Source organism: Balaenoptera borealis, assembly GCF_965194805.1.
Source record: "Balaenoptera borealis genome assembly, chromosome: 15".
NCBI classification, from domain to species: domain Eukaryota; kingdom Metazoa; phylum Chordata; class Mammalia; order Artiodactyla; family Balaenopteridae; genus Balaenoptera; species Balaenoptera borealis.
Genome location: NC_138871.1, coordinates 2,548,648 through 2,563,691, shown reverse-complemented (window position 1 = coordinate 2,563,691; position 15,044 = coordinate 2,548,648). Strand labels below are relative to the sequence as shown.

Below are 15,044 nucleotides of genomic sequence, written 5' to 3'. Positions count from 1 at the left end.
ACAAACAAGAAGAGCTGTAAGTCAGCACGCTGAACGTCAGCTTAAAGCGGCAGCCGACCTGAGCCGCGCCCAGGAGCTCCGCGGCGGTGAAGGGGTTCAGGGAGATGCATTGGTAACCACCTCCCAGATAAAAAGCAGACACAGGAGGACGACAGGAGGCCAGTAGGGCCCCCGCAGCAAGAAGCACGAGGGTCCCCGGGATGCAGGGAAGTGGGTACGTGGCCCCAGAAGAGAGCAAACCCTGCCTGGGATGCTGAGGGTCAGAAAGTCAAGTTCAAGTTCGGGGCAGAGCAGGAAACGCTGATCAGGAAAGTCAGGCTGAACTTGTTACAGGGTCACAGGGGCCTGAGGAAGGCTGGCCTGGCAGGAGCCTGGAAGGAGGGACAGACCCAAACTCGGGGGAGGCCAGGCGGCCGCCAGCCACCAGGAAGGAGGCCTGAGTCAGGCCAGCCGGGGGCTCTGACCGAGGAGGGGTAACTTCCAGGGCGAATCAGGGAACTGGGCACCTGACTTAGAGGGAGCGAGAGTCAAGGCCACTGTGCGCCATCAGTATCAGCACCAACATGATCGGGCGAGTCTGAGGCCAAGCCGGGGTCAGGATACAGGGCTGGCAGGGCGTGGACCTCTGGGAGGGGCGCCTGGAGCGCCAGTGCATCCTCAGGGGTGAGGGTACCCTTCCTGCAGCAGGAGAGCCAGGCGAGGCCAGGCCATGGGCAGAGGAGGTTCCCCTGAGGCTGGCGAGGGCTCCTCCTTACTTCTTCCCAGAGCAGACCAGGAGGCAAGGAGCTCGGTGGAAATGTGGAAAACGCCGGAAAGCTCAGCGCCAGCGGGTAAGAGGGGCCGACAGGGCAGTGGGTTCTGCACCAGGGGTGGAGAGGGCACAAGAGTGAACGCACGACTTTGGCATCTCTGATACTGTACAGTCACCGAGAGGACGCAACTAAGGTCTGAATTACCCGACGACTGTATCTCCAAAGTATTCAAAGAGCATGAAACATGCGGAGGGAGAGAAACTCGAGGTGCAAAGCTTGAGCTTTGCAGGAGGAAATGAGGTTCGCACTCTCTAGAATTTTCCGAGCATTTAGAACCAGCCAGCGAAAGAGCCTGAAGGGAGAGAAAAGCACACCATCTGCACCCAGACGTTTGGCAAATGTCACCTGGTGACGGGACAAGCATACAGCAACCCCAAGGAGCCTGTGAATTTCAGGTCAAATAACCGTGTTCTGGATAACACAGCTCTCATGGGAGCACGGACACCAAAACGCTGTCCAGCCTCGCCCTGGAATTAAATCAGCGTCACCGCACTTACCCGCAAAGGCCGGGCATCACCCGACCAGGGACTGTGCAGCAGAGGCCCAGACATGAGTGTTCTTGCAATGCAAAGGGCAGAAACCAGAGATCAAGAACAGAGGCTTCCACACAAAAAGAGAAGCAGAGGATTTCACTGGAATAAAAGAGCAGATCAGTAACTGGCAACCAGGGGTCCAGGTCAGGTAGAGTTAAGGTGCCACAGGTCCACTCAAGAACAGGGGCACCGTTGTCGACACCCACCCACTGATTCTATGCTTGAAAGCAGGTGACACGCGCTATTGTTTCCATATTGTCAAAGGCACACAAGTGCTGTCAACCTGCAAATGTACCACGTTTGTAAATGGTACACCTTTAAAAACCATTGTTTTCCACTGGGTTATTTTCCCATTTAGAGGGTTTCTACCCTCTAAATATCAGTGGACCCCCTTATCTGAGCTGGGAGGGGGAAGGGGGCCATGAGGGGTAAGGAGTAGCTGAATTATCTGCATTCTTCAAGAAGCATTATCCAAGGATAGAGTTTAAAGTCACAATAATCAATTGTATTATGAAATTTTCAACAAAGCACTGCTTAAAATAGTAAAATTTAAACGAAAGCAGGGAGTTCCCTGGTGGCCTCGTGGTGAGGATTCTGGGCTTTCACTGCCGGGGCCCAGGTTCAATCCCTGGTCGGGGAACTGAGATCCTACAAGCTGCGTGGCCCCAGCAAAAAAAAAAACAAAAAACAAAAAACTAAGGCAAAAAGTTAAGAGCAATTTCTCATGACAGGGGAGTGGGCACATGTGATCTTCAGGGGGGAAGGCAGTGGGCAAAATGAAAACATACAGCGTTCATATGTCTGATGGTGCATATGCATTCATTATAGCAATTTGCTTGAACTTAATTTCTGAAGCCTGTTAATGATGGCGGTGATTACTGTGTCGTACACAGAGCCTGCACAGAGTGATGTATTACAGAGCTTACAGGGGATCGCCAATGTGCTTATAATCACACCTATTACAAGCAGAACAACAATTAGGAAGGTTGGTTCATTTACCATGATGTCCAGGTAGTTGAGACAGATTAAGTTTGAGGAAAAATGAGGCCTGAACATGACTGACTACCATTTCCCTTCAATCTGAACACTAAAACCAACACAGGATACTGGAGTCAAATGTTTTCACGGCAAAGCCTTTACAGCTAAAGCAGGCTCCTGGCTCATCAATAAGCAATCGGACCAACGGAACGAAACAGGAAACCCATTACGCGAGGCCCAACGGCATAAGGAAACTGACGGTACCTGAGAAGCAGCCACTGCCACCAGCGAGGAAAGACAGACTCCTGAAGCAGGTGTGGGGAGAACAGACAACCATACAGACAAAGATGAAATCGAATTCGCTCCTCACTATAAGAAATGAAACCATAAAAGTACCAGCAGAAAATGTGGGTGCATCTGTCTACAACCTGGGAGAGGGGGAAACATCCCTCATAATTATGACTCAAAAAAGAAGCAATAAAGTACAAAGGTTAATACATTTGATTATATAGAAACGTGTTAAGAAATGCTTTTTCAGGGTAAAAACTGTAGATATTTGAAACATGTCTCAGAGAAGTTGGTATCTCAAATATATAACAAATGCTAAAGTAAACAGCTAGTGAGAAGGGATAATTCCCATCAAAAGAAAGGCAAATGGCTCTTAAATTCTTGAAAAATGTTCCATCTTGCTCATAAGAGGAGAAATGTGATTAACACCACTGAGATATTGTTCCTCATGTGCCAGATGGGCAAAAGCACGAAAGTCTGACAATATATTGACGCTGCTGGCAAAGCTGAGGGGAAACAGGCACCAGGGGAAGAAAAAATGGTACCTACCACCTTTGTCGGGGGGGGGGGGTTGGCAGTGTCCCGCTCCAGATCCACATGTGTTTACATGTGGCCTCAGCAACCCCATCTTTAGAAAGATTTCCCACAGATACACTGGAAAAATCCAAACAGATAAGCTCCTACTAATACCATGGACTGGAAAAAAACCAAATGCCCACCACCGGGGCCTGACTGATGCACGGTGGTCCCTCCACACAGGAGAGACAGCCTGCAACTCTGAAGGAGGGAGATACACATATCTACATATTCATTTATAATTTTTGTTTGAAAATGAAAGGACAAACACTCATAAAGGTTACCTCTGGAGGAAGGAGAGAGTAGGTGAATGTACCTTGCTGTGTGGATCTGACGTGGAAACTTGTGCATATTTACAGAAGAAAACAATAAGAGAAAGCAATTTCTAGAAATGGAAAGTGAAACGAAACACTTCCGTCTAACTGTATATCCCGTTGTTGGCAAAGCCACACGGATGGGAACTATTCCCAGTGACCTTAAACGCAGAAACTGACTGCACGTTCCTAGTGGGTTACACGGCCCCCACCCTGAGGACAAAAAGAACTACAATTAAACGTTTTCTGGTGATTACATGGTGGGCGCAGTGGTGTCGGTCCTGTCCTTCAGCTCTGTGTCCTGTGGGGCAGATCAAAGGAACAACCATGTCACGGTGGGAATTTACTAGAATCTGGGGGTGGGTGGGAGGAGACACAGGCACGCAGACAGACGGGGTCAGCGCCCAGTAGCCCCAAACTTGTTCCATCGATACGCTCTCACGATGGGTTTTATCTTTAAATAATGCAAACTTCCCAGCTCTGTCCACCCAAGAGGCCTAGAAACAACGGACCCCAAGCACTTCCGGCACCCAGACTGTGGTCTCTAAACATCAGGGGTCCTTGGAGAAATGGCGGAAACCAGATCTAGGGCAGGAGACGTACGGAGGGACCCCGGACACCTTGTCACAGCAGAAGACACGGAAGATACCAAAGTTCCAGGGGCGCGGGGAAGGGGCTTGCAGTCAACCTGAATAAACCACCCCCAAGGGCAGATGGACTGAAACACCACATACATTTACACCCATGATTCATGGTGACACTTCACTTGGGGAAGAGAGAAAGGTCATCTTTGCGAAAACCTCCTTCTCCTGCCTTTCTTATACGATGATCCTGGGGGCAAACCAAGTTAATGAGAGGCTTCTCTTGCGGAAGGTTCCAGTCGACAGGAAGGAGGAATGGACAGCAACAGAATGCTGCCCTTCGGCAGCCCCTTGTGACTTAAAGGATCCAGGAACTACTCATCCGTAGCCACGGACGTCACAAAGTCGTAAGAGGACAGGAAGACAGGTTAAAGACTATGGGTGTTAAGGGAGACACTCATCTCAGCACCTGCTTGTCCCAGACACACACACTATGAACCATCCACGACCATGACCACAGATGGCACTGCCAGCTCTGATTCTTAGGAGGCAGTGCAGAGAATGAGAAAGGACACAGCAAACAGCTAAAGCCCTTTTAAGGAGCTAGCTGCTAGACGCTTTTTGGTGGGACGAGACTGCAGTCAGTAAGAGAAAATCAGGGGGGCTTCCCTGGTGGCACAGTGGTTGAGAATCTGCCTGCTAATGCAGGGGACACGGGTTCGAGCCCTGGTCTGGGAGGATCCCACATGCCGCGGAGCAACTAAGCCCGTGAGCCACAACTACTGAGCCTGCGCGTCTGGAGCCTGTGCTCCGCAACGGGAGAGGCCGCGATAGTGAGGGGCCCGCGCACCGCGATGAAGAGTGGCCCCCACTTGCCGCAACTAGAGAAAGCCCACGCACAGAGACGAAGACCCAACACAGCCAAAAATAAAAAATAAATTAATTAATTAATTAAAAGAAAAAAAAAAAAAGAGAAAATCAGGGACATACCCTTGGAGCCTCCACCTTTGAAATCATCTGTTAAGTGAGCTCCCTCAGCTCCTTTCAGAATGGAGAATAAAAACAATCCGCTAGGAAACCCACCCACAGGAGAAAATCTTATAGAGAAGTCTTACAGATTCCTCTTTGTGTACTTATCCCCTTAGTGGGATTCTCTCCCCAGAGCCACCTTCAGGCTCTACTTTAGCACAAAGGAAATGTGATTCTAAGAGTGGTCTATTTTTGTTCCATTAAACCCACACTCACAGAACAATCTAATGAAAACTGCGCAAGCACCGGACGTGCAGTTCTGTTTGCACGAGTGTCTAGCTTTCAGAACCGCCACCTCCCTCTCCGATCTCGGCATGCATTCAAGGACGGAGCGCAGGGAGAGCGGGCAGAGGTGGGCGAGGTGAGCCGAGGCGCCTGGTATCCTGCTCACCCAATCCGCCGGGGCCCGCCAGGAGGAACTCCTGCCTCCCTATCCTCTTGACGATGGGCCGCTTCTCCTCGCTGCAGAAGGGAAACAGGTCCTGGGCGACGCCCGTGCTATAGTTGAGGATGATGTACTGGGTGGTGAGGGCCAGGCACAGGAAGTGGCCGTCCACCGCCACCGCCAGGGGCTGCTCCGGAGTGGACACCTCCCTGACGATCTGCACGCGGTCCTCGTACACCAGGAACACCTGGATGGTTCTGCGCTTGACGGAGATGATGCAGACCTCCACGCAGAAGGGGTCTCCGCTCACCGGGTTCTCGTTCAAGGCGAAGGCCGTGGCCCCCTTGATGCGGGCACCCGAGGGCACGGGCTCCAGGCTCAGCATGTGGACCAAGGTGATGGAGCTGTCACAGAGCACCAGCAGCCGGTGGAGGGCCGACGCCGCCCGCAGCTCATTCACCGGCTTCTTGAAACCCAGGTGTCTGTGCAGCTGCTTGGTGGCCGTGAAGGTGGCCGACCCGCCGGGCACGGCCTTCTCCTCCAGCAGGAAGTGGTACACGAAGCAGTCGCTGGTGCCCACGTACAGGTTCCGGCCGCAGCACTCCACGCACTCCAGGGACACCCGCTCCCTGTCGCCCATCAGCTGCTCCCGCTCGACGGCGGGGACCAGGGTGAAGGCCTTGGTGCTCATCATGTCCGCGGCTGATCTGCGGGAGAGGAGAAGAGAGGTGAGTTAGAGGAACAAGGACTAAGCAGAACCATTTCCGGTCACGATAAACACACGCTGATTCCCAGCTCTGATTTCAGTGAAAGGAAATCATTCGACACTGTTGGAAAAAAGTGAAGGAAAGAAAACGTTTCCCACTTGGTCTCCTCCCACCAGGTAAACAGAGACCCTGGCAGGAGAGCACACGCGTGCTACTAATGAAGTGCCACCCTGCTCCTTCTCAAAGGAGTTGAGACTTACAGGGAGTCTCCTGTTCCTGGGAAACACACCTGTGGGTAGAAGACAAGCACACCTATTCCCCAGAGACAACGCAACAAAAACACTTCAGAAAAAGGCAAAAGCGATTCTCATTGATGTTCCCCTGAGCCACACCAGTCACTTGACTCGGTGTCTAAGTGAATGGTGGGGAGCAACCTCTATTGTGTGGTTCATTCCTGCCCCTCAGATCTCATAGGAGACACAGAGGCAGGGATCACACCCCAAATTCCCTTGCATTTTTCCCACTGAGGTACGCCCGTTGCCCCAGCACCATATTTGGCTCCCAGAGGAAACCTGTTCGTGTGGAGCAGTAAAGACGTGCCTCGGAACTTCCCTGGTGGTCCAGTGGTTAAGACTCCACACTTCCACTGCAGGGGATGTGGGTTCGATCCCTGGTTGGGGAACTAAGACCCCACATGCTGCACGGCGTGGCCAAAAAGAAAAAAAGAAAAGATGTGCCACAAATCTCCAAGTCTTGCAGGTGGTGAGTTGAGGTACTTAGTGGATTTGTGAGGTTACGGACAGGTCAGTTAATGGATTACTTCCACCAGAAGACAGACTGCCCCACACTCTAACGCTGGGCTTTCTACTTCTTCCTCCGGAAAGGACTCTGGTTTCACACTCCACAAAGTTAGAGGCAGCAGAAATAAGCAAGATGGCTTTTCCCTGATGTCTCCGCTGGCCAGAAAGCAGACTCATGCCCAGTAGTCCCTGATAGCCCCAAGCAGGAGAGGGGGATTATGCAGCTCTAAAGAGAACTGCAGGGCCTGAGGAAGTCAGAGGGAGGCTGGCTGGACTTCTTCTCACTTCCCGTATCCAAAAGCGTTGCCTCATAAGAGACCAAACCCCTAATCCTTTGATGCGTTCCAGCAAAGGCTGGAAGTGAAAGACCTGTACAATGAAAACTACAAGATGTTGATGAAAGAAACTGAAGAGGACACAAATGGAAGGATACCTATTGAATATGTTCATGGATTGGAAGAATTAACATTGTTAAAATGTACTTACTACCCAAAAGCATCTATAGATTCAAGGCAATCCCTATCAAAATTCCAGTGGCATTTTTTATAGAAATAGAAAAAAATAATCCTAAAATTTGTATGGAATCACAAAAGACCCAAATAGCCAAAGCAATCATGAAAAAGAAGAACACAACTGGAGGCATCAAACTTCCTGGTTTCAAACTATACTACAAAGCTATAGTAATTTAAACAGTATGGTACTGGCATAAAAATAGACACACAGATCAATGAAACAGAATCGACAGCCCAGAAATAATCCTCCACTTATACAATCACCTAATATTTGACAAGGGACCCAAGAATACTAAATGGGGAAAGGACAGTTTCTTCAACAAATGGTGCTGGAAAAACTGGATAACCACATGCAGAAAAATGAAATTGGACCCCATCTCACATCACTCACAAAAATTAAATCAAAATGGATTAAAGACTTAAACATAAGACCTGATACCATAAAACTGAAACAAAACATAGGGAGGAAGCTCCTTGACTTTGGACTGGCAATAATTTTTTGAATATGACACCAAAAGCACAAGCAACAAGCACAAGCAAAAATCAACAAGTGGGGCTACATCAAACTAAAAAGCTTCTGCACAGTAAAAGAAATAATCAACAAAATGAAAAGGCAACCTACAGAATGGGAGAAAATATTTGCAAACCATATATCAGATAAGGGATTAATACCCAAAATATATAAAGAACTCATACAAATCAATAATAATAACAACAGGGCTTCCCTGGTGGCGCAGTGGTTGAGAATCTGCCTGCCAATGCAGGGGACACGGGTTCGAGCCCTGGTCTGGGAAGATCCCACATGCCACGGAGCAACTGGGCCCGTGAGCCACAATTACTGAGCCTGCGCGTCTGGAGCCTGTGCTCCGCAACAAGAGAGGCCGCGATGGTGAGAGGCCCGCGCACTGCGATGAAGAGTGGTCCCCACTTGCCGCAACTAGAGAAAGCCCTCGCACAGAAACGAAGACTCAACACAGTCATAAATAAATAAATAAATAAATAAAAGAACGTGAATTTCTTTAAAAAAAAAAAAAAGCAAACTGGGCTATTCATTTCAGTAACAGTCAAGTGGTCTTAGTTTGCATTCAATTTCCAATCAGTTTCTCAATCTATTTCAAAAAAAAAAATAAATAATAATAATAACAACAATAACAACCAAACAATCCAATAAAAAATGTGTCTATTTAGAGGAACTAAATAGATGTTTTTTTCAAAGAAGACATCCAAATGGCCAACGGGTACACAATAAGGTGCTCAACATCACTAATCATCAGGGAAATGCAAATCAAAACCCCCATGAGACATCACCTCACATGTGTTAGAATGGCTATGATCAAGAAGACAACAAGTATTGATGAGGATGTGGAGATAAGAGAACACTTGCATACTGTCGGTGGAAAACTGGTGTAGCCCCTATGGAAAACAGTGTGGAGGCTCCTCAAAAAATTAACAATAGAAATGCCATATGATCCAGCAATTCCATTTCTCAGTATATATCCAAAGCAAATGAAAAAAGAAGTTCGAAGAGATCTCTGCACTTCCATGTTTATTGCAGCATTATTCACAATACCCAAGATATGGAAACAACCTAAGTGTCTGTCAATGGATGAATGGATAAAGAAGATGTGAGATATATGGACACGCACAGACGCACACATACATACATATACGTCTATACAAGGGAGTATTATTCAGCCATGAGAAAAAGGAAATACTGCCATCTATAACAGCATGCGTGGACCTTGAAGGCGTTATGCTAAGTGAGATAAGGCAGAGAAAGACAAACACTGACTGATCTCACTTATATGTGGAGTCTAAAAAAGCTGAACTCCTGAAAACAGAGAGTAGAATGGTGGTTCCCAGGTGCTGGGGGCATGTTGGGGAGATTTTGTTTAAGGGTGCAAGTGTGTATCTAGTGCTAGATAAGTCCTGGAGAGCCAATTCACAGCACGAAGGTCAACAATAGTGTATTATAAACTCCAAAGTTGCTAACACAGAATTACATGGAGGTAAATGAAAGCTGACACTAAACATTCTGATACTTAAAAATGATTTATTCCTTTAAGCAGCAGGAAAATTTCCTCCATGATCTAGTCACATGATAAATTTACTTGGATAAAATAATGAATCACAGAAAGATAAACTTTAGGCTGTACCTCCCTATATTAAGTCCAACTTACTGGGGTCTGAATTCAGAGAGGTTTTAACATGGTAATAAGATTAAAAATTTCTCTAAAGTGTACAATTCATACTTTATCGTGTGATCGCAAACTGATCTGATATTTAAACTAACTTTTTCTTAGAACTGCACCTTAAAAGCATGGCTGTAGTTTAAAAGATCAATATTTCAGTTTTCTCAAAATTGCAAAATATATACCTAGAGAAAAAAAATGGAAAAATATTAATACACTCATGGACAATAAAAAAAGATAACATTACATATGCAACAAGCACCTGTATGTGTGCAAAAAAAGTTACAAGACACTGTGCCTTTCCCAAGAGTCTCCCAATCTCATTAAGGACATAATAGAAAACTACACAAGTAACAGTATAAAGCAACGTGTGTGCTAAGGGCCAAAATTTAAATATTAGTGATTACTTTCCACCGAATTAAGAATATACACACCACCACTAGTGATAATCAGAATCTGAGTGTCTTTGAAAATGTTAATGTAAAAATATTAGTTTTCAAAAAAAAAATACTAGTTTTCTTCTACAGATGTACACAGTATCTTTTAGTTACACCTGAAGACACTGTCAAAAGAACCTGTTGCTTTGCCAACTTCCTAGGTCCCTTTAGGTTTCCTAGGAAACCTCAGTTCAGTAAGTCCCTTCTTGCTGCTACACAGAGAGCTGGGCAGCAGATTTTGAGATTACCCATAAGCTTCAAAAACGTTTTTCTGTGTTCTTTACTTGAAGAACTGCTACAACAGCCGTATAGGCTTCTAGAGGCCCTACTTCTCTTCGTAGCACTTGGCCGAGCCTGGGAGAGCTGATGCGTTTACACAATGCTAGACCTCGGACTATATTCTGATTTCATGGACACTGTCCCATAAAATAAGCACCAGGTCCAGATGGATCTCCTAACAGTTCTACCAGACCTTTGGCAATTGCATAATTCCAATTTCACACAATACATTTTCCTGAGAATAAAAAAGAAGGAACGTATCCTACTTCATTTTATAAAGCCAGTGTAAAGTATAACTTTGATATCCAAACCAGATAAGGATATAGGAAAAAGGAAAATCATAGATCAGTCTTATAAATAAATATGCAAAAGTATTAAATGTTAGCACACTGAATCAAGCAATACATGTATGTGTGTGTGTGTGTGTGTGTGTGTATATATGAACACAATATGAATAAGCTGGCATGCAATACTGGTTTAAGGTAATAAAATCTGCCAGTTTAACTGAGCACATTTAAAGATTAAAAGAGAAAACACATAAAAGAAGGAACAAGACCCTTATCACCTCTTGTGGGTTGAATTGTGTCTCCCCAAATATGTTAAAAAGTCCTAACTCCCATTACCGGTGAATATGACCTTATATGGAAATAGGGTCCCTACAGATGATCAAGTTAAGATGAGGTCATTAGGGTGGACCCTAATCCAATATGAGTGGTATCCTTATAAAGAGGGGAAATTTGGACTCAAGACAGACATACGTAGAGGACAGACACGTGGAGACACAGGGAGAAGATGGCTATCTACAAGCCAGGGAACACCCAAGGCTGTGAGGACCTCGGGGAGAGGCCTAGAATAGATTCTCCCTCAGAGTCCTTAGGAGGGACCACCTCCGCCAGCACCCTGATCTCAGACTTCTATACTCCAGACTGTGGGACAACAAAAATTTATGTTATTTAAGCTACCCAGTTTAGGGTACTTTGTTACAGCAGCCCTAGCAAACTAATACACCATCTGTAGTCAACATTGTAATGGAAGTCTTCGCCAGTTGAAAAAGAATAGTTACAAAGAACTGAAGACAAAGACATAAAACTATAATTGTTTACAGGTGATAGTACCGTTTGCGTGGAAACTCACAAATAATCTATTAGAATTAATAAAAGGTTAGAAATATCCTTTAATCAAAAAAATCAGTATACCAAAGTAATCTGCATTTCTACACAAACAACAATTAGAAATTTTAATCTTGAATAAAGGACATTTACAGTAGTATAAAAAAATTAAGGTATGAAGAAATTGTCTAGCAAAGACGTGTAAGAACTTCAAGGAGAAAATAATAAAATCTTATTGCTAGATATTAAGGAAGACCTGATTTTTAATCTCAGCATACATTTCTGCAGAAATTGACAAGCTGGTTTTAAAATTTAAATGGTAATCCAAGTACCTAGAATAGTCAAAACAATCTTGAAAACAAAGAACAAAGTTGAAGGACCTACACTGATTTCAGCAATTGCTATAAAACTGGAGTAATTAAGATATCTAGATAGGCAAATAGATCAATGGAACAGGAGAGAAAGTCCAAAATTAGACCCACACATATGTATTCAATTGGTTCTTGACAAAGGCACCAATGAAATTCAGTGGGGAAAGTCATTTCCATCAATGGCACTGGAACATGTGGATAACCTTAAATGGGGTTAAGAATTAACCTCAATTATCGCTACCTCATACCATGTACAGAAATTAATCTGAGATGCATCAAATTATTTTAAAACCAAAAGCTAAAACTATAAATCTTCTAGAAGAAAAGGCAGAAGAATATCTTTGGGGCCTCAGGGTATATAAAGATTTCTTAGGATACAAAAAGCACTAACCAGAAAAGAAAAAAAGGTGATAAACTGTATTTTATAAAAATTTAAAATGTGTATCCATTGAAAGACACAATTAGGGAAATGAATAGGCAAGCCCCAGACTGGGAGAAAAACTTGTGATATACATATCAGGCAAAGGGCTCATTTCCAGAATATATAAGAACTCCCACCAACCAATAATAAAAAGACAACTCTAGTTGTTAAATGGAAAAAGATTCAAAAGTGAAGGTATGTGAATGACCAATAAGAATATGAAAAGATGTTCACCATTATTAGTCATCAGAGAAATCTATTTTAAGCCATGAGATACCATTTCACACCTATTAGAATGGCGACAATTAAAAAGACTGACAACACTAAATGATAATGAGGACAAAAGACAACTAGAAACCTCATACTTTGTTGGAAGGAGGATAAAATGGTACTGTTGCCTTGGAAATCTGGTGGTCTTTTACAAAGTTAAACATGCATATATCCTGTCACCCCGCAGTTCCGCTCTTAATGTTTCCATTTCTCCGGAGTACATGCCAACACCCACAATAAGACTTGTACAAGAATGTGCATAGCAGCCTGATTCATAATAGCCCAAAACAGGAAACAGCTCAGTTTTACCCATTCGTACCCATACGTGGAGTATTCACAAAGCAGAATACAACTTGGAAATAAGCATAAACCACCGCTAAAGCCAACAGCATGGATGAATCTCAAAAACACTGAATGAAGGAAACCATACACATACGTATGTCTGCATGTATATGAAGTTCAAAAGCAGGCGACACTCATCTATAGTGATAGAAGCCAGAACAGTGGTTACTTTGGAAAGAAAGGGGTGACACAAGGGAACTTTCTGGGGTGACACAAATATCCTACATCTTGTTTGAGGTATTGGTTGCACCGGTGTATGGGTTTGTCAAAATTCACTGAACTGTACACTTAGGTTCGGTGTATTTTACCGTATGCAAATTCTGCTTCCATAAAAAAGCAAACTCGCCCCTAAAAGACCCAGAGAAAAAAATGCAATTCCAATAAAATTGTAAAATGTGCGTATCTGTGTGTGTGTGTGTGTGTGTGTGTGTGTGTGTGTATAACTCAACAAGACTATAAAATTCATATGCAGAGAAGGACCAAAAAAAGCAAGACACTTCTGAAAAAGGTAAGGTAAGGGGACTTGACTCAACAGAGAAGATGAAATATAAAGTGATGGCTATTAGGATAATGTGGTGCTGGTACAGGACGAACCCAAGAGAACATACCCGAGGGCTCAGAAACAGACCGTGCATATACGGAACCTAAGAATACGACAGAGGTGGCACTGTATATCACGGGGTGTATACAGAGCACGCACATGCTCAGTAAACTGTGCTGGGCAACTGGATATCCACACAGAAGAAAAAAGATAAACTAGAGTCCTACATTATACCATACACCAGAATTAGTCCAGATGGATGAAGATTCTTAAGTATGGAAGGCATAACTTTAATACTTTGAGAAGAAAATAGGGGGAAAATATGTTAATGACCTTAAGGTAGGGAGGAACTTCTAAAATAAGATAAAAAAGCACAAACCCTAGGGAGAAAGATAAATTTATTCATGTTAAAATGTAAAACCTACGTTCTTCAAAAGATACCATCAAGAAAGTGAGAAGTTAAGATGAAGAAACATGAGAATGGGGGAGAAGACGCTGACCTCACACGTCTGACGAAAAGACGCCTGGATGGTCCAGGGAACTCGCACGGGAAGAAAATAACACGCATCTCACAGAAGAACGGGCAAAAGGCGATCCGGCTTCTCATAGAAGCGGAGACGTGAATGGCCAGGAGCCGTGGAGGAGTGATCAACCTGCAGAACCATCTGGAATTGCAAATTGCAGCTACAAGGAGACTTCGCTGCATACCCATCAAGCGGACAACACCTCTGAAGTCCTATGACACCGGGGATTTTCAAGAACCTGGAGCAATGGAAATGCTCCACGCTGCGGGTAAAAGTCACAGCAGAAAGAATAAACATGGAATAAAGGCAATGTTTGAAGTAGAAAGATTATCTAGACTCAGAAAGACACTCGTAGACCCAAGGTTACAAGATTAAACAAAGAAAAAAATATATATATACATATAGACTCCCGATCTGAGCCAGAAATAAATATATCCTGCTAAAAGAATGCTATGACAAAGTGCTGTTTATTATGATGGGATCCTCGCCAATAATTACTTTTCTTGAACCAAAGGACACTGTTACCTCCTGTCACAGAACGTTCACATAATATGAGAACAGCCTTAAGATGGGCATGGCATCCTGTGTGTCTGCAAAGAATCACACATTTGAGGATTACATCGACACTTTAAAATAAAACAAACTCTATAGAGCCCTACGCAGCATATGTGCATCAGAGATGTATCACTTTAGAGGTAAAAACCCATCAATGGGTATCACAGCCCTATCACAGGAGGTGCTTCCCTATAGACCAGCTAAAGATTAATTCTTACCTACATTTTAAAAAGGACACTTTACCTAAAGGCAGATTTGCTATTGTCCCAGTTTACATTTTTTTAAAATTTTCTGATAGTCCTTTATAAGTGAATAGAGATCAAACGGTCATTCTAACGTTTGGACCAGAGCCAGGCCTGATTCTAAGCCAACAGAGGAAGATGGGCAGGACCACGGACCTCACATCTCAAACACCACGTCATCACCCCCCCTTAAAGCGCTTCGGAAAGTGTGCCACTGCCTAAAAGATAAACTCCAAACTGATCACA

General features: G+C 44.5%; 1 protein-coding gene across 5 annotated transcripts in view; it reads right to left on the bottom strand.

The window, feature by feature from the left end:
* TGFBRAP1 (transforming growth factor beta receptor associated protein 1) overlaps window positions 1–15,044 on the bottom strand; it is a 51,475-nt gene that overhangs the window by 27,256 nt on the left and 9,175 nt on the right. For all 5 annotated transcript variants that reach the window (XM_082357448.1, XM_082357450.1, XM_082357452.1 and 2 more), the window contains exon 2: window positions 5,503–6,203. In XM_082357448.1, coding sequence (XP_082213574.1) covers window positions 5,503–6,203 — 701 coding nt within the window. The remainder of the gene's footprint in view (window positions 1–5,502; window positions 6,204–15,044) is intronic.